This window comes from Anastrepha obliqua, chromosome 2 (assembly GCF_027943255.1).
Source record: "Anastrepha obliqua isolate idAnaObli1 chromosome 2, idAnaObli1_1.0, whole genome shotgun sequence".
Classification (NCBI taxonomy): domain Eukaryota; kingdom Metazoa; phylum Arthropoda; class Insecta; order Diptera; family Tephritidae; genus Anastrepha; species Anastrepha obliqua.
The window spans coordinates 29,164,455-29,192,080 of NC_072893.1; the positions used below are offsets into that span (position 1 = coordinate 29,164,455).

Genomic DNA, 27,626 nt, shown 5'->3' on the forward strand with positions numbered 1-27,626 from the left:
CGAATATTCATTGGTGGATAATTCTCGACCGAATAGACCACGTCCAGCAAGAAGCATTGAGAATATAGCGGCAGTAGCAGAGAGTGTACGTGAAAACCGCGATGAATCGATTCGGCACCGTTCTCAGCAACTTGGACTGTCGTATGGAACAACTTGGTCAATTTTACGGAAGGATCTTCATTTAAAAGCATACAAAATACAGCTCGTACAAGAACTAAAGCCAAATGACCTTCCTGCACGTCACCGTTTTGCTGATTGGGCTCTTGAAAAGATTGAAGAAGATCCGCTGTTTTCGAGCAAAATTTTGTTCAGCGATGAGGCGCATTTCTGGCTCAATGGTTACGTCAATAAGCAAAATTGCCGTATTTGGGATGAAGAGCAACCAGAACAGGTTCAAGAGCTACCTTTACACCCAGAGAAAACAACGGTCTGGTGTGGTTTATGGGCTGGTGGAATCATCGGTCCATATTTTTTCAAAAATGATGATGGCCGCAACGTAACTGTGAATGGTGCTCGCTACCGTACCATGATATCGGACTTTTTGCTACCTGAAATTGAATCTAATGATCTCTACGACATTTGGTTTCAACAAGACGGAGCCACTTGCCATACAGCTCGTGAAACAATGACTTTATTGAGAAGTCATTTCGGAGAGCAGCTGATTTCACGTTTAGGACCTGTGAGTTGGCCACCAAAATCTTGTGATATCACACCTTTGGACTTTTTTCTTTGGGGATTCGTGAAGTCCAAGGTCTATGCTGATAAACCAGCTACGATTGAAGCTCTGGAAGCCAACATTACGCGTGTTATTCACGACATACGAGTCGAAATGCTCGAACGAGTGATTGAAAACTGGACCTTCAGAATGGACCACCTTAAGCGTAGTTGCAGCCAACATTTGAATGAAGTCATATTCAAAAATAAATGTCAAAGAATGTCCTTTCAAATGATAAATAAAGGTTTTGAACATAATTTACATTTTTGTTTTTTTTTTAACTATTGAAAAAAGCACCTCATGATTGATCACCCGTTACAATAGAACCCTAACTTACTTAGCACACTGGCTATTAGGACCTTCGGTGCTAAGAGCATTTATATTTCTGGCCTGACTGAAAAAAAGAAAAAAAAACGCTTTTATTTTTTTTTTCAAGGTATCCTTCATGCTGATTAATATACTTATGCATTCGTTAGCACCCATTTTCGAAGCACTTATTCCAGTCGCAATCGGTCCAACGCGAGCACACCTTTTTCACCGCTGTTTTATGGCAGAAATACACTCGGAGATTTGCCATTTCCTGCCGAGGGGCGACCGCTATAAGAAAAAACTTTTTCTTCATTTTGGTGTTCCCCCGAGATTTGAACCTACGTTCTCTCTGATTTCCGAATGGTAGTCACGCACCAACCCAATCGGCTACGTCCATGCAAAATCTTATGAATGCTCCTCATACTCCTACTAATGCCCAAGGATGTCTCCTACTTACGGTATGTGACATAGCAAATTTACTCAATCACAACTTCCATTTTGCGCGGAGGTCCACGCCTTACACCCATGTGCCAGAGAATGTCTTCGTAGAGGTTGTGCACGCGTGGTGTCAATATCAACATTTTCTCTGACAGTCAAGCAGCTCTAAAATCGCTAGATAGCTTCTTATTCCAATTAAGTTTGGTTTGGGACGATTTTAAAATTCTCGAAACTCTAGCATTAAGAAACTTTGTTACTCTGATGTTTGTACCGCGAAAAAAGGGGCACGAAGGAAATGAAATTGCGGACACTGTAGCGAAAAATGGGTGCCAGCCAATACTCTCTTCAGGTCCTGAACCTTTTTGAGGGGTAAATATGTAACAGCTTCAAAAGTGCCTTTATAGGTGAGCGGGAACAATGAGGCCTCATCGAGTACTGGAGATCCTAAACGGGCAGGCGGCATTCAAAAAGACTCATTGATCCGGGGCGTACAAACGTAGAGGCAATCTTAAACTTCAGCAGAAAAGTCATAACATTACACACTGAATTATTAACAGGACACGGTAAATTTAATTACCACATAAAAAGATAGGGATGGTGGAAAATCATTCTTGTAGACTCTGTAAAGAGGCACAAGGAACAACGAAACATATTCAATGCGACTGTCCGCCAGTGGCCCGACGCAGACTAAATAACCTTGGAAGCGGGATTATAGATCCAAACCTCCTAGTAGAAATTAAACCTACAGCAGTTTAAGGATTTATTAATATTATGAAAAATAACCTGGCGAAAATGTGCACGGTTTTTTCCCAAATGAGTTTTTAAGGACACCGTAAATAATTGTACTCGTATGGTTCACACTTCAAAACGTTCTGAGTGCGTTTATGGTAAAATATGTCAAACTTACGAAGACGTCAGATATGACCTGACAACATTGGAGGTGCCCAATGCTAATAACAACCTTGTAGTAAGGCACGAAAAATGTAAGCACGAAAAGTTTCTGAAGTCTCTGAATATTTGATAAACCATGCAGTTGAGGGAACACAACGATTTAGAGCAGATATTCTAAAGCAAAGTATACAACATTCAACTTGATTTCCAACTGTAGAATCAACTCATTCACTGGCGTTCGATTAACACACATTAAATTTGCATTCAATTTCTTTGGCAACTTCACTTTGTTCTTCGACTTTATAGGGAAGCGATAAATATGGCGGTAACAAATATAGATACAGATGTAGCTGGGATACTCAGTATTAAAGGGATAATGGAAGAAGAAAATGAAAATAAACCAAAACGCATATTTTAAAACTCGAATAGCAACTGAATCCAAAACTATTTACGTATAGTTTTGTTAAGTTGTTTTAAATATATCTATTGTAACGGGGCGGCCACCGTAGCCGAATAGTTAGTGCGTGAAGTACGCAGGTTCGAATCTCCGTGCATGAAAAAGAAAAAGTGTTTTTCAACTGCGGTCGCCCTCGGCAGGCAATGGCAAACCTCCCAGCGTATTACTGTTATGAAAAAGCTCATAAAAAAAAATAACCATTTCGCGTTCGGATTCAGCTGAAAACTGTAGGTCGACGGCTGCTTCGAGTCACACTTTGTGTTAATTTCTGCGTAAATTGTGCAGGTAATCGGCTCCAAACCAGCTGAGTTTGACTTAATAACTGTTTGACCATCTACCTTCTACTCAAATATGAACGAGACGGTATCAATAAAACGGTCCGCGGATGGCATATGACAAAAATAAATTTTTTGTTTTTTGGTAGGACTGTTATAAGCTTACATGGCAAATTTCAGCGTGATATGTCACATAGTTTGTTTTCTGTGCTACTGTAAACAAGTCAAGCTCGAATGTGTTCTTCGAATTCTCTTTTATGACTTCAATTGTCTCAAAATGTTTTCCACGGAGCGGCAACTTGAGCTTGGGAAACAGGAAAAAGTCACATGGAGCAATATCAGGCGAATACGGTGCTTGCGGAACGATATTAACATTATTTTTGTTCAAATAATCGCGAACAAGACGTGATGTGTGAGCTGGTGCATTATCGTGATGCAAGAACCATGACTTGTTGTCCCACAATTCCTTCCTTTTAAGACGAATGTTCTCGCGCAAACGCTTTAAAACCTCTAAATAATATAATATTCAGCGTAAACCGATTTTGCGATTTGTGCGATTTTCAAGCACAATTTCCTTTACTTTTCCGATGTTTTCGTCGTTTACTGATGTTGCTGGACGACGTTCATGAGGCAAGTTTTCAACCGATGTACGGCCCTCTTTGAACGATTTGTACCACTGCAAAAACACGTGCACGCGATTGAGCAGAGTCCCCATAGGTTGTCTCCAACATTTTTAAGGCGTCTGAAGCCGAAATTTTGTTGGAATAACAAAATTTCAAACAAATTCTTTGTTCAACTTGAATTTCCATCGTTAAATTCGAAGAACACACTCGAGCTTGACTTGTTTACAGTAGCACAGAAAACAAACTATGTGACATATCACGCTGAAATTTGCCATGTAAGCTTATAGCATTGTTCAACTTGAATTTCCATCGTTAAATTCGAAGAACACACTCGAGCTTGACTTGTTTACAGTAGCACAGAAAACAAACTATGTGACATATCACGCTGAAATTTGCCATGTAAGCTTATAGCAGCCCTACCAAAAAACAAAAAATTTATTTTTGCCATATGTCATCCGCGGACCGTTTTATTGATACCGTCTCGTTCATATTTGAGCAGAAGTTATAGTTGCTTCCATTTGAGTTTTTGCTTAACTATTGCCGAAACATTTTTAGTAGGGTTGGCATCAGGCGACTGTCAGGCCGAATCCAATATTTCAATCTCATTTTGTTTTTTCTACTCTATACAAATACGGCTTCGATGCTTGGGATCGTTTTCTTCTTGTAGAATTCAAGGTTGGCTAGTTCTTCCAAATATCTGCGCAGCTGATGGTAGAGTTTTCCAATAACAGGTGTTATTGGGGAATGGATTGCGCTATCGAGCGATAATTAACGATTTTCTATGGCCGGAATTGGATGGTATTGATCTGGACAACGTTTATTTTCAACAAGATGGCGCTACGTGCCGCACAAGCAACGAAACCATTGATATTTTACGGGAAAAGTTTCCGGACCGTGTTATCTCTCTCTAAGAGGTGATCACAATTGGCCACCGAGATCTTGTAATTTAACACCTTGAGACTTTTTTCTTTGAGGCCACGTGAAAGAGAAGGTCTACGCCAACAGCCCAGGGTCGATTCAAGACCTCAAAGAGGGAATTCGTGAGGCTATCGAGGACATAGGATTATGGAAAATTTCATGAAAAGGATACTGTCCTGTAAACGTGGTCGTGGTGTTCATTTTCCTGATGTTATTTTCCACTATTAACGGCATACCTTCCTCTTTATAATGAAATAAACATCCGCTCATTTATATTAAAAAATAGCATTTTTCTTTGAATATCAAAATGACACCTCTTATTGGAAACCCCTTTAGTAATGTTTTTTGCTAAATTTTTGTTCATCAAAACTGCATTCAAATTGGCGATAAATACAAATAAATGGCCAAATCCTTTTTTGTAGAAGCAGCGCCAAACATGAACCCTAATTGGATGCTTAACAGTTCATTAAAGTTGTCGAGTACACCAGGATTGACGTATGCAACTATTTGCAGAACAGAAATATTGTGAATATTATGTTTACCTAATTCCGTTCTGAAATTGCACAAACCCACGCAAGTCTTTTTTCGATGTGCTCTCGTGTTTTTGGATACTTTAACACCACTTTTCCTTAAAACTTCTTCACCGGACAGTCGTCAACGTTTTTAACTTCGGTATACTATTGGACCCATTTATTTATGAACGTCTTCGACTTCTTCAAATATTTTGTTGCAGATGCACCTGACATTTTTGGACCTTTCGGGTGTGTACATAGGAGCACTACCTCAAATCGTGTTTTTTGTAAAAACAACGTACGCTTTCTGAATTTCTCACAAAACTAACAGACCGCCCAATGCATATCGTGAAAAGGATATACCTATTTTTTCTATAACGGAACTCTGAGTTTGAATTTTACCGGTCACGCATGCATTAAATAGATTGTATTTTTAATTCTTTATATACCCACTCAGTATTTCTAGGTCTAAAGGCGAATTAGTACTTCAAATATATGACAACACAAATCAGCTGGTGTGTTAACGAATTTCGTTAACTTATTTTCTACACCATTATCAGGTGGCAGGTCTGAAGCTCGTAAAAATGCGAAATTTTACAGAAAACTAAATACGCACCAGAAGTTAACGTAAGTATAGTATTATATAACGAATAATAACTTAACGAACTCTGTGTGAAAACCCCTACTATAAATGCTTATGGAGTTACTTTGGTGACAGTAAATCATAAATAAATTGTCAATAATAATATTAAAGCTGAAAAAGTTGTACTCATAAAAACATACATGCACATACATACGAAAAACATGTATTGCACGAGTACATAAATACATTCATACATACATACAAGCAAATATACATCGAGTTCTACAACTTATGGAGGCAAAAATTCACGGTCTTGGCCGCAAGTCAATGTAAAGGCTGGAGGGTGGGACTCCAAGTTCATATTTTGTGATTGATGCACGCTGCTATTATTACAAATGCATACACAATAAAAATATACTTACATGCACATGTATGTATGTATGTATATGTATTGACATTTATGCTTGCAATTATTTTATTTATTACATAGTTGAATGAGCTATTTATAGCATACATTTTGTTGTTGCTGCCACTCAATCAAGTGCAATTACATTCAGTTTATTGACGTATTTGTTAAAAACGTTCAGTTGTCAAATAAAAAATAATATTCTATGTATGGAAATAAGGGGCCTAGAGCAGTCATTGGTCTAGAGGCTAAAGGCTAGGCAAGTAGGCTCCGGCGTTAATTTGGGTAAAATGAAATTTACTGTTTGGTTTGTGTGGCTATCATAGAAGCTAGGCGTACCTGTCCTACTGGTTGATGCTCATGGCGTCATTACAGACCTCCTTCGCAAGGGAGGAAGCTCTTCGATTGCCTAGGTTAGTTAGGTTTTTGTGGCAGTCAGCTAAAAATAGCCTACTCACTTAGGCCTTGAAGGTCCGTTTTGGTACCACTGTGTAACGCGGGAACTTCAGTGTTTATTCATCATGGAACAATTTAGACGGTCTTAAGAAGCGTAGGATAGGTTTTGTCCCAACACCGGATAGTTCCGTAAGAGAGTCAAAATAGTATATTCCTTACAAATTTGCTCTACTCCTTGCAAAGGCTGGACACCTAAAGAGGAAGTCTTCTAGTGTTTTTTTTGCTCTTTCTCGTCTCTACAACTTCTGCAGTATTCATGCGAAAACATTCCTAGCCTAGAAGAGTGCCTACATAACAGCCCTTGACTCGTGACACAAGCCACGACCTTTGAGATGTTCTCTCTTGAGAAGTTGAGCAATTCTCCTGACCTTTTCTTATCTATTTGCGGCCAAATTAACCTGGTTGTAGCTCAGGTATTTTCTTCTCTCCACATTATCTATTGAAGAATATTATTTTTTATCCTTAATTTGCAAATTGTTATAGGAATTCTAATATTGCCTTTGTTTTCAAGCAGTGGAAGATTAGTACCACTTCTGGCTAGCTTATCAGCCTTACAATTTTCTTCCCCGCAACCCATATAAGACTGACCTTGAAGACGGTGCGAATATCATTTTACGCTACCAGGCACTCCTGAGCAACTTTTGATCTTAGTATAAATGCCTCCATTGATTTGATGGCCGCCTGGTTGTTCGAGAAGATATTTATCGTAGTTCTTTATGGCGAAGACTTCTGCCTGGTAGCCGGAAGTCTGTCCTACAGTAGTCCGGAAGCCTGAAAGATAATTCCCATCCTAATTCGTTTGAAAAAATGCCATAGCTTACTTTATTTTCTTGCTTGAATCCATCCGTGTACAAATTTATTTTCTCAGTTCTCCATGGTTTTGACTTTGTCACCCACTTCTTGATGGGATGTTAGCCTTGAAGAGCTTGTCGAAGGTGGGCTTAGGGAAATAGTAGTCGCTTTGTTGATTATAACCACGTAGCTTAGAAACGTGGACGAACCGCCGGGTCTTCCAAAGCGCCAAGTCTGAGCACTGAAGCGGCGGCCACGTGTTTTCCTATCAGATTTAGAGCAGGCAAGTTGACTAGCACCTCGACCGCTTTATTGGGGGTAGTCCTCAAAGCGCCAGTGATGCATAAAAAGGCAGTTCTTTGGACCTTGTTCAGCTGTTTTGTATAACTTACCTTTTGAGTTGATGGCCACCACACAAGTATTCCATTTAGAACAATGGGCCGAACTACCGAAGTGTAAAGCCCATGTGTAATACGAGGTGCTAGTCCCCATTTGATTCCGACAGCCTTTTTGGCCTTCTTTACTCTTGCCTCAATATTAGGATTCCACGTAAGTTTCCTGTCTAATATGAGTCTAAAGTTCTCCTTCAAAGGAATCTCCATACCCATGAAAATTAACGTGGAGACTGCGGGCAGTCTATGTTTCCTTGTAAAGAGAATTAATTCAGTTGTATCGGGGTTTAATCCGAGTTCCCTACTCTCTATCCAGTTACTAAGCGTGCACATGTTAGAATATCCATGAGTGTGTTGTGGTACTTGTCTTTAACCGCATTTGCCAAATGTGACGTGGCAGCCCTCACTCTCTAGGGTCAGCAAAAAAGAGTTCAGTGCCAAAATCCAGAGGAGAGGGGAGAGGACCCCTCCCTGAGGAATACCTCTACAGAGGAATACCTCACTAAGGAATACCTCTGGCAGTTACCTCGTAGTATATTCTCGATCAGAGTAGCAATATTAGATTAGACTCCAAAATCTTCTACAGCACACTTACAATGCTATTAAAAGCTCCTTTAATGTCCACAAAAGCTACCAAAGCACACTCTTTTCCTGCCAGACCCTTTTCCACGAACCCGACAAGCGAGTGTAAAGCGGTTTCTGTAGATTTGCCTTTTATGTTGGCGTATTGTGCCGGGGAGAACTTGCTGATTGATATAGTGCCCCGTAAATACTCATCAAAAGTCGTTTCTAGAATTTTAAGCAGGAAAGACGTGAAACTGAAAGGTTTGAAGCCTGTAGGATTAGTGTGTGAGGTCCTGCCTGCCTTAGGTATGAAGGAGACTTTCGTCTCCTTCTAATTTAGTGGAGTCCTAGGCGATTGTGCAATACATTCATTACCTAGCATGAGGTGCCTTGAACAGTAGTGATATCTGAGGTCACATGGGAAATCCTCAAAACATTCCCCAATAACTCCGCTATCTAATGCTCCCATATCAGCTATAAAAATTACAATGAACCCTACAAGCTTCCGCTGTGAGCAATATTACCATCTATCGACAAATCGGATCTCATGTTTAGTATACTGGAATATTTCGAATAAGATCCTCCAAAATCCGACCATATTTCAAGTGAAAGTTTTCGTAATCGAAATCTGTTCTTGCGAATCTCTTCGTAGAAGAACTGCGAGAGAAGAAAGTATCATAAGAAAACGAAAAAAAAACGTTATTTTTGGTGCCACAAAGAGTTGAGGGTGTTTGATGGTCGCAAGGGTGTTTAAATATGTAAGCCTCAAGAAGTAAAAGGTTCCTCATGAAAGCTGCATTCGACCAAACACACTGCTGGGGTTCAGCATTATTTCGCGATATTTGTAGCTTACTTTAAAATTCATCAGCTCTTCCTTGTGCACTCCTTTTTTTAGATATTTTCTTCCCATCCATCATCAGATCTTCAATGAATGCCTGAGAACATACGACATACATACATACATGCAAAAGCTTAAAGCGCAACACAGCCCTGCAGTGTCCATTGTCCACTGTCCACATTTCATCACAGCCTCATTAATTCATGTCATGCGCGCCAACTGCTGCAATGTTGCACATTTTCTTTCTTCATGTTCTGCATGCTAATTGAATTTGATGCAACAACATTGTCCAGCGTCATTTTATTACGCCTGCGTCGACGCTGCAACTCGACAAATGGAGATGACCGACTGACGACCATTCGCACTTTATTGCATTTCACGCATTTGTGCTCCACTTTGACCTAGCCGTTATTATTCTACATACACACATGCCTACATACATACATACATGTGTGCAACTGATTGAAATTCCTTTTTGTTGTTGCTGCTGCTGCTGCCGCCATCCTAGTTCATGTCCCACAGCAATCAATTGTGTGTTCTGCGTTAAAGAGGTCCGCAGCGTGTAATGCCTGCTTGAGCCGAAGATGGCGGCTAGGATGGAGCCTGTGGCAGACAATCATTTTCAAGCTAAAAATAATGCGAGTCACTCACTACAGCTGTCCGAGAGCAAAGTGCGACAATTAATTTGTGTTAAGATTATAAATAATTACGCGAGTCTTTGTTGTTTCACGGACACCGATTCAATGAGTTATTGCGTGGCGCTGGCGGGCGGTGGTGAGGGAAAATGTGTATTATTTTCATTCCTATCACAAAAGCACACTTTAATAGAAGTTCGAAAGTCAATGTGAGGGCGCGCCAAGTAGACGCATACACATGCACAGAGACAAGGGTAAATGTAGCTATCATAAATCAATTTAAAGAAGTGTTCATTCAAAGGGCTCGCTGGGACTCAAAGCACGATTTTGAGAAATATAAACAATATCACAGTTGTTGTAACCTAAAAAGGAATTTTAGTCATACAAACTCATACAAGGTGAAGTCCAAAATAAACAAGGCTGAACTAAAATAGAAACGACTGGAGCTTTGTTCTGATTACTTCGAGTTTATTTATTTAAAATACTCCTCTTTGGCCTGGACTCACTGTTTTGAGCGATGAAAAAGCTTTTCGAAAGGGTGTTTCAGGTCATTGACCGGAATGCCCTTCAGGATAACGGTACAAGTCTTTTGGATGGACTCTACAGACGCAAAACGTTTTCCTTTCATGACCAAATGAAATTTTCCGAATAGGTAGAAGTCACAGGGGGCCATATTAGGCGAATACGGTAAGTGATTGGTGGTTAAAATGCGATTTCTAGTCAAAAGTTCAGTCACAAGAGTGGATCGATAAGATGGTGCATTATCATGGATTTGCAATAGCGCCAGCTTTCTCCTTCGCGGTATTCATGGCGACGAATGCGACGCAACAAACGCTTCAAAACGCCAATATAGAAAATTGCATTGACGATTTGACCCGTTTGCACGAACTCCTTGTGAACAATTCCCTTGAATTTTGAATTTGAAAAGGTCGAGCCAAGGAGCACCAGGAGATTTGGTGGCTCTTTAAACACTCAGGCTAAAGAGCTCATTGTATTTAAAGCTCTGGAAAGGGGGTAGATAGTCAAGGAGGGAAGGAGAAAAGTATCAGAGAAAGAGATAGGAAAGAAAGAGATAGAGAAAGTTAGTCCTATGAGAATTTTCCAGATTCTTTGGCAAATCTGTAAATATCCTCCAGTTTTAGAGAACGAATATTACTCATTCTCATGGCATCGGAACCCAATACTCGTAGCCTTGCTCTAGCATAGGAAGGACACTCACAGGGAAAGTGCTCAGTGCTATCCGCCACTTCCAAGCATGACAGGCATACCGGGTTCTCGATGATTCCAATGGTGGTCATATGCTGATGTCCTGTAATGATACCGACCATCAACCGAATATCTTTCCTTCTAAGTTTTAGTAGAAAGTTTGACAGTTTTCTGTTCGGATTTGTCACAAAACACTTTGCAGTTCTGCAGCGTTCCAGACCGGACCATCGCTCTTTATGTGGATTCCCTACAAAATCGCTGAACCAATTTATGATTCCTGCGGGACTGATTCCGATTATTGGCTCTGGCCCCTGTGGGGGGATCGCTGATCCATGGTTGGCCAATTCGTTGGCAATTTCGTTTCCTTGAACACCGGAGTGTCCTGGAACCTATATAAGTACAAGCCTGTTCTGTCTTGCGACAGAATTAAGCTTCTTCTTACATTCTTGAACAATCTTTGAGGTTTGCTTCGCGTTCTCCAGGGCCTTCAATGCAGCCTGACTGTCACTGAAGACTCCACTCTGTTTCCCGCTCCATCTCCTCTCTATTATCCATTCGGCCACTTTTAGGATGGCAAAAACTTCTGTTTGGAAAGCAGTTGCCATTCCCCCCATGGCATAGTGATACTTATTACTATCATTTAAATAGCATCCGGCTCCAGACCCTATTTCATTCTTGGACCCATCGGTAAAGAAAATATCCGTCAAACCTCCCTGTATGCATTCTGGATTGCTCCATTGCTCATGCAATGGAAATCTGACATCAAATTTCCTTCCAAATGAAACTGTGGGTATCAGGTCATCTTTAGGTGCCAAAAACAGTGGATACTGCTCCGATAGCAACTTAAAGATTTCTCTGTGTCCCGAAGTTCCATCTTCGTGCCAGAAACCATATTTTGGAGTCTACACATTGCTTTTATTGCTTCCTGTTGTATCTTAAGATCCAGGGGGAGCAAATCAAGCATAGCATTTAGGGTATCGCCGGAGGTTGTACTCATGGTACCTGTAATGAATAAACATACACTTCTTTGCAGCCTGTATAGTTCCCGGATTGTGGACTTAACCATGCTCCGTCGCCACCAGACCACAGAAGCGTAAGTGATGATTGGTCTGATAAGTGCCGTGTATATCCATAGGACCACAGCAGGTTTCAAACCCCAGGTTTTGCGAAAGGCTCTACGGCATTGCTGAAAAATCTTCAATGCACGATTCACCTTCAGTGAAACGTGTGTCTCCCAAGTCAGCTTCTTATCCAAGATTACTCCTAGATATTTAACTTCGTTGGAAGGACCATTCCCTTGAAATCGTAAAAACAAATGAGCATCGACTGAAACGCGGTTTTTTGGGTGGTGGCTCGTCTTGGGCCTTTCATTCGGCACTTTAAGGTTTAGTTTGAGGTTCATGTTGGAAACACCACGTTTCATCACCAGTTACAATGTTGTAAAGGAAGTTGTCGCCTTTTCTCGCCTCTTTAATGAGGTCTTTGGAACGTTGAATTATAAGCAATTTTTGGTCCTCAGTTAACTTGTGCGGAATGTAATGTGCACAGACCTTTCGTAGCCCAAATGTTCAGTTAAAATGCGATAAATCGATGATTTAGAGATATTCAACTCCGATTCCATGAATTTCAACGATGATTTCGGTTCATTTTTGATAAATTTACGCACAATTTTAATGGAGTTTTCGGTGATTACTGATTTCGTTATATGGAAAAAAATCAAACGTCAACGAGAATTTTGAGCTGTTTAAAACTTTCACTGGATTATGTTAAAATTAAATTTTCTTCCATAAAATGCATACGTTCGGAAGTCTGAAATAAAACAATCTCAATGGCTCAAAATGAGGTGGGGAGTAATACGTACACTAAGTTTTGATGGAAAAAAAAGTTTGGATGACTGACGCCTACTTAATAGGGCTAAAAGAATTAATTAATATACGACACGTTTCAGCTGCACTTTTCTTTAAAAGGTAATAATGAAGCATGGCTTCCAGCAAATGCTGAAAACTTATTCCCAATATTTTATTATTGATCATATTTTGTACAAAAAGTAACTGAAATTCTTAAACAATAGCATTTAAATTTTTATTTAAAAAAACGACTCACTGTACTTTGTCACTTGTTTGCACTCAAAATCTTGATAAAGCTTATAAATAATGTAGTAAAAAGCCAAACGTAAATGCGCTTGTAATCAGCGTTGAAAAACCCACAAAAAAAAAACAACACCCGTATTTTTACTCACCTTCAGGCCAATTATCGAATACTGTTTGTGCGATATCACCAGCAGAATCTGATGGATTAAATAGGAATTCTTTTGTTTTGCCACTAACGAGTATTAAACGTAAATTTATCTGCAAGAGAAGAAAAGAGGAACACAAAAAACGCAAATTAGTAACCGTTTTACGGTACAAGAATATTTTGCATATACACAAAAACTACAAATTTATTATTTATGGTGAAAGTATTTTTATTCAAAGGCTAATTTAGGCTATTAATTTTCGGTTCTAAATCCACCTTGGTTTTATTGATTGTCACTGGCGCATTTTTCGAATGGAGTACGACTTTGATTTTAAATTTGAATTTACTGAAATAATTGGCGCATTGAAATGCAAACTATTTATTATTAATATATACATACACATACACATGTAAGCCAAGGTGCACACATACATGTGTATGTATGTATGTATGTATGCAATTAAATGTGAATAAATATTTGCAGGGATGTCGAGAAAAAAAATTTTTAATTAATATGAAATTCAACTAAACGACTTTCACTCACCTCAGCGACGACGACCTCCAACGCCGTTAGAAAAAGTCATTAGCTATAATTACAAACGGCTTTTGACTTCTATATTTATGGATTACACGAATATGTTTTGGCATTTACATACACATATGCACACACATACATACACGCACACACAAATATATACGATCTGTGAAATATTGCGGGTTAAGTGCTACAAAAAGCTCGCTCGCACTGTCAATCTAAAGTGACAATGCGGCAAACAAACTGTCAAGTCATTTGCTGATTACTCGCCTTTTTTGTAGATGCGTTGCGCTCACGTACCCAAATGGCATGTCAAAGCAATGTACCTACACGTATTTTGTAAACAAATGATTTTGCGGGTAAATAGACATCTTTGTTTTGCTATACCGCACACACACACATTCACACATATGCACAAGATTTGTTTAGCATCACTTTCGTGACAGATGAGAAAGTAAAGCACCGTTATTTTGACTATAGAAAATCCCACACAGTTGATGGTAATCAATTTGAAGCGTAAAATGTTCGCGCAAAACATACAAACTTGGCTTTATAAACAGTTATCAATTGGAAGCGTAATCGATTTAATCGATTTAATCATTCAAAGTTTTTATGTTAATTTGCCGTCATTGACACCTTTGTTGGGGGTTTTGTGTAGATGGCAGTAGTGATAAGCATTTCTCTTCTATTAAATAAAAGCGCTCTTTAAGAGGTGATCAAATTGTGTAAAATTATTTCCGACGATTTAGCTGCTAACTACCACTTTTCAATTGCAATTAAACTTAGCACTTTTTAAATTTACTTTTTTACACGATTTTAAAATAAGATGGAGTCTCAAAAATATCTCGTATCGATCAAAAAATTTAGAGTTTATGCTCGTTGACATTCCACACTAAAAAGTTCTTTCGCTGTGTTTTGTTTGCTCCATTCAGTTGTGAGTTGCAGGGTGTTCACAGTGGAAGTCAACAAAGAGAAAATTCGGTACATTTCACAGTTTCTCTTTGACGAAAGGGAAAATGCAAGCCAGATCGCAGAAGTTGTGAATGGTGTTTATGGTGCCGATACTGTATTGGTGCTCACACTCACCAACGTAAACGTACGTCCGTATCAGCTGACACGATGAAACAACGATCTACGATACTACTGAACGGAACGGTGGTGAGAATTCATTTACTTGGGGCTCTCATTTCATTGTTTCATTGTGTCAGCTGATACGGGCGTACGTTTACATCAGCATCATAACAGCTAATTACGTACAAATTTGGTTTCCTCGATTCTGTTCAAAAATTTTTGATGTTAAAGAAAATGTCGATAAAATTACAGAAATAACACAGTCCTGCGAGGGTGAGTTTCTAGAATGGCTGTACTTGTTTCTTGTAGTTTTTTATGCGCTGAAAACGAATCTGACCTTCAAAATGCTCCATCACGTCAGGATTTTTGGTAAATGAAGCCTAAAAGGTCAAAAAATGGCCATTTTAGCCATTTTTGATAATTTTTTTTGGGATAGAAAATTTTTTTTTCAATTTTCGACGAAAAGGTTGCATAGTACAACTCTTTAGCTTTAAAACCCATTTTTTTAAATTATTGTACGATTTTTAAAAAAAAAGTTATGACATTTTGAAATTAACAGTTTCAGTTACGTATAAGTTGGGTATAACGTCTATTGGACAAATCGGACAATCGGAAAAATCTTAAATAAAGTTTTGAATTTTACGCAAAAATCAACGATTTATTTTTTTCCAAACATAAATACATATCGAAAAAATATCCAGAATTGTTCATTTAAAAAGCGCTCGTTAAATTTTTTTTTGTTGGAATTTTAGTACAACTGTCCTCTATAGTGCCGCAGAGTTTGAAGATGATCGGTCAATTAGCTTGTTTTTGGCACTTAATTATATCAGTCCACCGCAGGTGTGCTCTGCGATTTTCACTATGGATAAAAATATCGAACAAAGAATTTTGTGTTTTGAATGGGATTTCGTGTGCCGAATCGTTGAAAGTGCAGGTGTTGCAGAAAGCCTATGGCGAGTGTGCTTTATCAAAAACTCGAGGCCACGAGTGGTTCAGGGTCCGCCATATAACTTTACGGAATTAAAAATGCTATAAAAAAGAAACTACTCAATATTTTTCCAAACTGTTTTTTTTTTATTTTGAAGTACAATCCTTCCGATTAATGATGGAACACAACTTCATTCATATGGCTGCCTCGGCTAGCCATGCACCATCCCATAAGATCGGTCCAATTTTTCAACACATTTTCGATTGTATGCGGCTGTATTTCAGCTATGACATCGCGTATGTTGGTCTACAGTGATTCACGAACACTCTCGGCCACAGCAGCAATATTTTCGGGTGTACGCACGGTTTTTGGTCGGTCACGCGTTGGTTTGTCAATAAGCAACCCAGTTTCTCTTACTTTTTTCGCAAAGTAACGCACATACGCTTTATTCGGTGCTTTTCTTCTTCCCATTGCCGTACGTAATTTTCGTACACATTCTGCAACATTACCATGATTTTCAAAGTAATGTCGCAATATTTCCCAGCGTTCTTTGAGCGTATATACAACCATTTTCGTTCAGCGGAAGAATAAAACTAATTTTATGTCAAATCAGATGACAGCTAAGTGTTACCATTCTTCAAATAATACCTAGTTCAAATCCGTAACGATAGATGGTAGGCCCTGTATAAGGCTTTTGCAGTGGGCCGAGAAGTCGTAGAAGATTCGTTCTGATCTGGTCGCCCATCAACGTCTTCAACGGATGAAAACGTCGACAAAGTCAAGGAAATGAGGCTGGAAAACCCTCATTTAAGTTTGAGGGAGGTAGAGTTCGTGACCTTAGCAAGAGTTTACACCATCAATTGGGCATGGCACGCGTGACAGCTCGACTGGTTCCAAGAGAGTTTAATTTCTTTAAAAAAATTCATCGGTAGAAGGTGGCTGAAGACATGCTTGGGCAAGTGAATTCGGACCCAACGTTTATCCAGCGCGTTATAACACATAATGAGAGGTGGGTAGATGAGTTTGACATGCAAGCGGCTGAATGGCGCTACCCACATGAGCCGAAACCCAAAAAACCACTTCAAAGTCGGTCAAATTCGGTCAAAAGTGAAAGTCATGCTACTCGTTTTCTTTGATTTTCATGGTATTGTGCACTCGAAATCTCGGAATTCGTTCCAAATGGTTCTTCGGTAAGTGAAGAATATTATTTGGAAGTTATACGACGTTTGAGAGAGGGTGTGCGTAGGAAACGCCCCAACAGCTCAATTTGTGCAAAGAAAACTGATGGATATTGCACCATGATAACGCGCCATCTCAAAAGGCTCATATTGTGAACACTTTTTTGACCAAAAACTCGACAAATATCATCGAACTACGGTGGTTGTTAGCCGGATTAAGCCGTGACTTTTTCCTTCTCCCAAAACTTCAATTGCCACTCCGCGGACGCTGCTTTGACTCGATAGAGGTCATTAAGGATAATTCGCTAAAAAATATCTTTTCAAACGTGTTTAAAAGGTGCTTTGGTGACTGGAGTAATCGTTGGCATATGGGTATAGCTTCGAATGAAGCCTATTTTGCAGGCGACAAAAAAAATGTTGAAGATTAAACAATTATTTTGCGTTTTATTGAACAATTCCTGGCCCTTTTTTGACCGAATGTATATTTGCTTTGGGATGCATAGATTGTTCTGGCACAACAATCGTATTTGAACGGCCGAAATGCATCCTGCATGGATCGACGGCTACGTTATAATTCGTTGTAGTAGTGTTTCACAGGGGTTAAATGCGAGACTTCAATGCCGAGAGACGAAGTAAGTGTGAGCAATGCACTTCTGACTCAATAATACACGTTGAAAATCGTAATAAATCATCGCACGAAAATGTTTATAAGTTAATTCTATCTTTTGGGCGAGATGAATTTTTCCAACTTGTTGAAAAATGAAGAAATAAAGCTCGTAAGCGAAAACTTTATATATAAGTTTATGCTAAAAAATACCAAACTTAAATTAAAATATAAACGGCAATCCTCACTTTACTAAAGTTCTCTGTTGACCATCATTTGAAACTCACTTTTGCCCCACTTGTGTCAAACTTGACTTCAGAAAACGTCATGAAGACAAAAAAGATATTTTTGTTTTTTCAGAAGATGCAAGTTACCTATTACATATTTTTAATGTTGCATACATACAGATGTGGTTCTTTATTTTGGGTACAACTTAATTTTCCTAATACTATTTCTCATTGAAGCCATAAATACCATTCACTGTGTTTGCAGCAGCAAAGTAATTGAAAAATTGCGAAATTGCACTTTTTTGTTAGAAATAAAGTGAAAGTAAGCACAATGATAAATATGAAAAGTAAGGAAAAAATAAAGTATACGCCTACTCGAATTTCAATGAAAATTAAAATTTTGTGCGCAAATTCAAGCAAAAATACCTCACAAATAAAACCAACACACCCAGAAGCGAGTGAGTGCAATGGCAGTGTAATAGCCCACATAATCTAGGTTTGGTTCATACCTACGTAGGTGAAGCAATCGGACCACTACTCATTTGCATTTACAGGCATATCTTACAACAGTTGGCCTACTTCGCTTCGGCTTGGTATTTTTCTGGCGCCAAAGTGTGTATGTATGTAATAGGAGGCAAGTTGCTGTGCGAAAAGTGTTCTTTTGCAGGCCAACGACGGTCAATGGTAGATAGAGGAAGAGAGAGAGAGTGAGAACTCGGGAAAAATAGGAAATATAAAAAGATGAAAAATGGAGTAGCTGACAAGGGATTGATGTAATAATACCCATGCACTCTATTTCTGAAATGCCCAAACAAATCAACGTATGCAACAGATTTTGTCTCCATTCTATCGCCATTTAACACAGATCGTAAGCAGACTTTATTAATGAGTGTTGCCATGAAACATAGGGAGATTATGTTGTGCAAAGGGTGAATAAAGAAGCAAGTGCAAGAATGTAAAGTAGTGTAACAGAATTCTTTTATAGAAGTTCTCCTTGCAATAGGCGGCATGAGAAATTTAAATAAGTGGTCATCAGCCCATTTTCACATAACCCAAAGAGTTTCAGGTGAAATTCCAGTAATATTTTTTTAATAACTTTTTTACTAAAAAAAGAGTTATCAAAAAATTATTACTAAACAAAAAAAAGTTTTTAAGTAATGGAAATCTTTATTTTTTTTAAATAAGTGGTCATCAGCCCATTTTCACAATACTTTTTTAATAACTTTTTTACTAAGCAAAAAAAAAAAAATTATTAAAAAAACCAAACTAAACAAAAAAAGTTAAAAAAATAGTACTTAACAAAAAAAAAATTATTAAGTGATGGAAACCTTTATTTAATTTGACTTTAACGCACTCCATTGCTTGTCTGTTTGTATACCGCAGTTGTCTGGTTGTCGTTGTCAAGTGTCAAAAAAGATTCACAAACGACGCCTTTTGCAAAAATTATAAATCTTCCGATAAGGTGATTAATTTTGCGCCACCTTATAACTGATGGAAAATTTCAATTTGATTTGAAAGGCGTAAATTTTAAGACTCATTAAAATTCAATAAATGCTCAATTTTGGATTAGATAAAATTCCCTCGCTACCTCGATGTATCCTCCCCAAGTAGCTCCAACTAGAAAAATTGCGATAGAAGCATGAAAAAGGCGATCATATATGCCACAGATAATACGGAGTGACTTTAGGATCCTGAGGCCAGAGGATACGACATTCCATCGCGCTCTAATGGGCGATAACACAGTGAGGCTGCACACAACATACCATACATTTTATTTAAAATTCAAAAAAAATTCGTTTTTGCATTTTATATCAATAATGTGAATGTTTGTGCTTAAAAAAAATTTTTGATTTTGATTATTAATAAAAAATTCGTGTCGCTGATTATCAAAACAAAAACGTCAGTTTTTTGTACCACTTCCAGTAGAATTTTATAAAGGGCGATTGGATGTTAGAAAGTGTAAATTGCAGTTCGGAATAAGTCAATTGAATTTTAGAAAACGTCAGCTTGATTTTAGAAAGCGTAACTTGCTTTTTATTGGTTGTTCGGAAAGTAGTTTCGTTTTTTCCCCGACAGAGGATTTAATTGTATTTTTTCACACCAAACTTCACACTTAAGTCGCATTGTCATTATATGTTTTGACAGCTGATATAGCCAGGCTTGTGTGTGAATAAGTTCAATTGATTTCACGCAGCCGTTTTTGGTCAGTGCCCTTTTAAATATGGAGAGGAATAAGCAGGTTTTTCGACATATTTTACTTTTTTACTATAGAAAAGGTAAAACTGCTGTTCAAGCCAGAAGGAAATTAACCGATGTGTATGGAGAAGATGTGTTGACAATACGCCAGTGCCAGAACTGGTTTGCGAAATTCGATCTGGCAATTTTGATGTCGAAGATGCACCACGTTCTGGAAGGCCAGTTGATGCTCATAAAGACGCGATAAAGGCATAAGTTGATGCAAATCGGCGAATAACAACACGCGAGATCGGTGAGAGGTTAAAATTATCGAATTCAACTGTTTATGATTTCAGAATAAGTCAATTGAATTTTTGAAAACGACAGTTGGATTTTAGAAATCGTAAATTGCATTTTAGATTAAGTCAATAGAATTTTAGAAAACGTCAATTGGAGTTAAGAAATTCTTATTAAATTGGGTTGGGGAAAAAGTAATGTCGTATTTTGTCAACTGAGCGCGACATTTAAACATATCTTGCGTCGTACTTAGTGCATCAGGTCACACTAAACGGCGATTTGAAGACGACAATATGTACTACAAGTGTATCTTTAACAGTGTTTTGATCGTACGTTTCAGTCTTAAGTTATAGCGCGTCAAAGATGGAGTCCACCAAGCAAGAAATTCGTCATATTTTACGTTTTTACTACCATAGAGGTAAAAATGCAACGAAGGCGGCGGCAAAAATTTGTGAAGTTTATGGGCCTCATACTGCAACGATTCGCACAGTACAGAGTTGGTTCGATCGATTTCGTTCTGGTGTAGTAGAAGTCGAAGATGCACCCCGTCCTGGTAGGCCAATCGTCGTAGACTGATAAAATCGTTGAAATTATCCAAAGAGACCGGCATGTGAGCATTCGCTTCATTAGTCAGGAACTAGGTGTAGACCACAAAACCGTTTGGGACCATTTGCAGAAGATTGGATTCCAAAAAAAACTGGATATTTGGGTGCCACACGTGTTGACCCAAAAAAATCTCTTGGACCGAATCAACGCTTGCGATTCTCTGCTAAAACGGAACGAACTGGCCCATTTTTAAGCGGATGGTGACTGGTGATGAAAAGTGGATCACGTACGACAACGCCAAGCGAAAAAGATCCTGGTCGAGAAGCGGCGAGCCGGCCCAAGCCATCGCCAAGCCCGGATTGACCGCCAGGAAGGTTTTGCTGTGTGTTTGGTGGGATTGGAAGGGAATTATCCATTATAAGCTGCTCAACTATGGCCAGACCCTTAATTCGGTTCTCTACTGTGAGCAACTTGACCGTTTGAAGCAGGCGATTGACCAGAAGCGGCCAGAATTGGTCAATAGGAATGGTGTTGTGTTTCACCAGGACAACGCTCGTCCTCACACATCTTTGATGACCCACCATATTGTCCGGACCTGGCACCAAGTGATTATCATCTCTTCCGGTCCATGCAACACGCCCTTGGTGATCCAAGTTAGCCTCAAAAGAGGTTTGCGAAAACTGGTTGTCTGAGTGTTTTGCAAACAAGGAGGAGTGGTTTTATAAAGGGGGGATAATGAAGTTGCCTTCTAAATGGCAACAAGTTTGCGAACAAAACGAGGCATATTTGACTTGAATCGGATAATTCTAAGTACGTTAAATAAAGTGTCAAATTTCGATCACAAATACGACATTTCTTTTTCCCCAACCTATTATTTAAACAGCAGTTGGGAATACTCATGCCACACATTCTATGTCGTAGAGCACCCAGACTTGGGCACTCCCACAGATAGTGAAAGACTGTTTCTTTAGATTCTTCTTGATTACAACTTCTGCCTCTATCGTTGTACAGCCACTCCATTGTCCTGGCATGGTCTCCCAAAGGCTAGTGGCCGGTTATTGTTGATGTATTTCGGAAAATGTCTGCTTATGGCTTTCTCAACAACTCCTCAGTTCTGGATTTGTGGAAATTTGGTCACGTTTGTTTAGTTATTTTGCAAGTATCTATATTAGCTCATCTGTCAACGGGCTGCTTCCGGAATAGTATGACATGTACAACTGGTCATCTCAAATTTAAAATTTTACATATGACTTTCTTTCTTTTCTATGCTGTACCTCCGCATTTCCTACGTCAACTGATATTCCTTTTCGTGGAACCACTTTTGATGCTTCGGTGGAAAAATTACAACTGAACGCAATCTTAGCAAAGCAGCAAATGTAATAAAAGAAAAGAAAAAACAAACGACACTTTATACTTTTACACTAATAAAAGAAAAGAAAAAACAAACGACATACCGTTATCGCAACATAGCATACCACTGTATAAATCTAGGCACTTCGTTCTGTATGAAGACTTTTATCAACGCTGTTGTTGCGTTTTTCCCCATAACTTTGTTATTTTGTCTTAAAGCAAAGAATTTTCCGGTTCATTCTGATTAGAAATATGTTTCACATAAAACTGTATCAATACATTTGTCAATAAACTGTTTAGGCTTTCAAAAAAACGAAAATGGGGGAATGTATGTAGACTTTTGTTCATCACTGTACAAATACATTCGTACATCTGAGCAGCTGTGAATAATGAACTGAAAAGCAATTCAAAGCTGGTAGGCGCACAGAATAATCGGTTAAAAATAAAAAAAATACCACGTGTTAGCATTGCTAAGTGAATTGGAAGTGAAGTGAAAATAGGCAACAACAAAGACTCGTAAATAAGTAAACTGAATATATAAGTTAAGTGAGACATGTACGAGCACACAGTAAAGTAAAGTAAGTGCCTCGCAACTAAGTAGAAGTATCAACCTGAACACAGAACACAAGAAGCTCATCGCGTGTGGTTTGTATGAAGCAGAATATAAAATAGGTGGATATTGGAGGCAAACAGACATGTAAGCAAAAAATATGCGAAAAAAGAAGCCGACACAAAATTTGAAAATCAAATAAACAAAGAGTTAAACACCGAAATAAATATGTGAATAAATTTGTAGATCAGCATATGGAAACATAAGACGAAAAAACGGAAAAACAACAAAGCGCATGCAAATACAAGTGGAAAGACGTTGACAATTTTGCGGCGGTTGATGATAGGCCACAACGATGATTCCATTTGATGATACCATCATAATAATGGCTTTTTTGTAGGTGCGTGAGCGCACATTCTCATTACACCTACGTGCAAAAATAAGCATAAACTAACGAAATACGACCACATATACACATATAAGAAAACGTGTTAACATTTACCAATTCGCGTGGAGATTTTGAAGCATATTTGTTTGAGTACGTGCGTTTGCTACTTCTATAGTAGTTAAGCTGGCGAAACAAGTGTGATGGCGTCTATACTTACATACTTATATACATACATATGTACATCACATATTGTATACAAATATTATATGAACTACTTAATTCCGAACTAATGATGAAATCGAGCGTGCATGAAATGAAATATATGTATGTATGTATGTGTGTAGGCCTCAAATACTCGTTTGACTTATAAATACAAAAAATAAATGTTTCATATAAAGCATCTTCTAGTAGAGGAGGCCTTCCTCTTTCTCTGCTACCATCAGCTGGTACCGCTTCGAATACTTTCAGAGCCGGAGCGTTTGTATTCATATGGCCCCTCGACCTAACCAACGAAGCCATCGGATCTTTATTCGCTGCACTATACCTATACCGCCGCAAAGCTCACACAGCTCATTGTTCCATCGCCTACGACACTTGCCGTCTCCAACGTTCAAAGGCCCGAAAATCTTCCGCAGAATCTTTCTCTCAAACACTCCAAGGGACGCCTCATCGGATGTTATCATCGTCCAAGCTTCTGCGTCATATGTTAGGACGGGCATGATGAGAGCTTTGTAGAGTGTTAGTTTTGTTCGTCGAGAGAGGACTTTACTACTCAGTTGCCTACTTAATCCAAAGTAGCATTTGTTGCCAAGAGAGATTCTAAGTTGGATTTTCAGGCTGACATTGTTATATGTGTATGCCGGTTCCTAAATAAACGAAGTCTCTTACAACCTCGAAATCATAACTGTCAATAGGGACGTGAGTACCGATACGCGAAAGCGTCGACTGTTTGTTTGGTGACAGGAGGTATAGGGATTGAATAGATTGCGCTATCGAGAGATGATACATGATTTTTTATGGCCGGAATTGGATGGTATTGATCTGGACAACGTTTATTTTCAACAAGATGGCGCTACGTGCCACGCAAGCAACAAAACCATTGATATTTTACGGGAAAAGTTTCCGAACCGTGTTATCTCTCTCTAAGAGGTGATCACAATTGGCCACCGAGATCTTGTGAATTAACACCTTGTGACTTTTTTCTTTGGGGCCACGTGAAAGAGAAGGTGCACTACCAGGGTCGATTCAAGACCTCAAAGATGGAATTCGTGAGACTATCGAGGACATAGGACAGCCACTTTGCAATTCGGTTAGGAAAATTTCATAAAAAGGATATTGTTCTGTTAACGTGGTCGTGGTGGTCATTTGCCTGATGTTATTTTCCACTATTAACGAAATACCTTCCTCTTTACAATGAAATAAACATCCGATCATTTATATTAAAAAAAAAAAGCATTTTTATTTGAATATCAAAATAACACCTCTGTTTGCAAAAAGCCTATACTTCGTTTTGTCCTCGTTTACCACCAGACCCATTCGCTTTGCTTCTTTATCCACTTTCGAAAAGGCATAACTAACAGCGCGGTTTTTAAGACCGATGATGTCAATATCATTAGGTTAAAGAAGTCACACGACACAGAGCCATTCCGCCTGAAACCACATTTGGTGTTAAACGGCTCAGAAAGAGCCTTCCCAATTCTGATGTCGCTGCTGGTATTGAGCAACTCCATCTTGCATAGCTGTATTAGGTTTGCGGGGATTCCCAATTCGGACTTCGCGGCATACAAGTAACTCCTTTCCGTACTGTCGAATGCAGCTTTGAAGTCGACGAATAGATGGTGTGTGTCGATTCTGCTTTCATAGATGTTTCCCAAGACTTAGCATATTGTGAATGTCCGGTCAATTGCGAATTTTCAAGCTCTAAAGCCTCAATCCAATCCACAGTAAGGTCCAATCGGTTGCTTGATGGTGGGCTTCAGCATCTTACATAACACGCTCGTTAGAAACTTATACGCGATATTTAAAAGACTAATCCCGCTGTAAATGGCATAAATTGGAGCAGTTGATGCATGCACCTTACAGCTCCTCTCCACCATGTTTGAATAGCTCTGCCGGTAGCCTATCGGCCCCCTTGGTTTTGTTGTTCCTTAGGCGCGTTGTTGCTATTCTCACCTCGCCATGGTCGTGAACAATTGGGGTACTGTGATCTTCACATTATATGTGATATGCGCAACTCTCACTATTTAGCAAGTTTGAGAAGTGTTCGCTACATGATTCAAAAACGTTCTGAATGTCAGTCATCAGATTGCCGTTTTTGTGTTTACAGAAAAACGATTAAATCACGCCAATATTTAGGCAATCCTGTGGGAGGTCGAAGCTTCCCATATAGTCTGTGCTTCTAAAGTTAGTGTATTTTACAACAAAAATTATGTAACTCAATGCTCGAAATTTTGCACAAAAATTCAAATTCGCAAAAATTTAACATATTTAATTTACTATTATTAATTAATGTTCAACTTTAGAAAACTTCTGAGAATGCAGCTTTATAGTCCATTCAATTGTAGTATAATAAACTCCGATACAAGCTTAAAGTCGTTCAAAAATCGCTTGGATGTTTAACAAGAGGAAGAAGAAGAGACGCACGCACATTCTGTGCCACTGTCCTGCTCTATCCAGACGTTGATTCTACCACTTTAAGTAGACAATTTTTTAATGAGCCTCAGTACTGAAAATCAGGGATTTTCTAAAAATGTTTAAATGTTCAGATTGGTTTTGGCAAATATTACTATTAAGATTGAAAAAATTGCATGTCTATAAGCATAGTAAAAAACTAAAGAACTAAATAAGAGTGAAAATCATAAATGCTATTCTAAATAAATACAAAATTTAGGGCTAGAACGAAAACATAAATGCCGTCATAATTTCCGCATACTATTTTTAGTTATTGATCTCATAAAAATGAGGAATTCATGTAATTCAAACGAGTATTGGAATTTATGTGACAAGCCTAATAAACCAAGCACGTAAATGTATTGTAAATGAGCTCATAAATGTTATGTACTGACGCAAGAACAATGTAATGTGTGATGTAAAGTTTAAGTTTATTACGCTTCGAATAAGTTTTTTTCCTTTGTTAACCAAAAATCATATTTAATGGACTTAAAAGGGTGAGCCTATGGCTGGTTTATTTTTAATTGAAAATTTATGAATATGCATACCGCATTATGACGGCCATAAAAACGTTTGCGTCATGCGTTTGCTCTTCGGTTACTACGTTTTCAAGATCCGATACTTTCCTTTAATGCTAAGTGTTAGTTTAAGTGGCTGTGTGCTAGTCGATTCTAACATAACCTAAACGTCACAAACCAAGCTTAAACATACCTTCTACTCAAATATGAACGAGACGGTATCAATAATACGGTCCGCGGATGACATATGGCAAAAATAAATTTTTTGTTTTTTGGTAGGACTGTTATAAGCTTACATGACAAATTTCAGCGTGATATGTCACATAGTTTGTTTTCAGTGCTACTGTAAACAAGTCAAGCTCGAGTGTGTTTTCCACGGAGCGGCAACTTGAGCTTGGGAAACAGGAAAAAGTCACATGGAGCCATATCAGGCGAATACGGTGCTATATTAATATTATTTTTGTTCAAATAACGTCTCGTTCATATTTGAGCAGAAGATATTGTAAACAAACTGCTTCGACACATTAGTGATTTTGTTTTGGTATCATCTACTTTTGGTTTTGGGAAAATGTCTGATTTTGTGCCGAATAATCGTCATTTGCGGAAAGTGTTGACTTTCCTCTTTCATTCGAAAAAAAAACGGCGGCTGAAGCGCATCGAGAGCTACAAAAAGTTTATGGAGATGCTGCTTTAAGTGAAACTACGTTCCGAGATTGGTTCCGTCGTCTCAAAGACGGTGATTTTAATGTTGACGACCGAAAAATGACGACCTTCGAAGACGCTGAATTGGAGGCATTGCTCAATGAGGATTCGTGTCAAACTCAAGAAGAGCTTGCTTCAGTATTAGGAGTTACCCGCCAATACATTTCCAAGCGATTGCATGCTTTGGGAATGATTCAGAAACAAAGGACTTGGGTTCCTTATGAGTTAAAACCAAGGGATGTTGAACGTCATTTTTTCGGCTGTGAACAACTGTTCCAGCGGCAAAAAAGGAAGGGTTTTCTTCACGGATCGTGACGGGTGATGAAAAATGGATTCACTATAGCAATTCAAAGAAAAGAAAGTCATGGGACTACCCGGTCATGCTGCTGCTTGGTGGGTCGAAGTTGTTGTTTATTATGAACTGTTAAAACCAAGCGAAGCCAACACTGGGTATCGGTATCGACTTCAATTGATGCGATTGAGCCGAGCACTGCGCGAGAAGCGGACGCAATACGCGGAGAGGCATGAAAAAGTGGTTCTACAGCATGACAACGCTCGGCCTCACGTTGCCAAAAACGTTAAAATCTACCTGGAAACACTGAAATGGGAAATTCTATCCCACGCGCCAAGTGCCATTCACAT

At 38.7% G+C, this 27,626-nt stretch overlaps 1 protein-coding gene across 1 annotated transcript in view; it reads right to left on the minus strand.

Annotated features, from left to right (window-relative positions):
• LOC129238072 (ubiquitin-like protein 3) overlaps positions 1-27,626 on the minus strand; it is an 83,137-nt gene that overhangs the window by 22,766 nt on the left and 32,745 nt on the right. The window contains exons 2-3 of the mRNA XM_054873111.1: positions 13,790-13,804; positions 13,250-13,358 (exon numbers count right to left, since the gene is read on the minus strand). Of these exons, the coding sequence (XP_054729086.1) occupies positions 13,250-13,358; positions 13,790-13,804 (124 nt within the window). The remainder of the gene's footprint in view (positions 1-13,249; positions 13,359-13,789; positions 13,805-27,626) is intronic.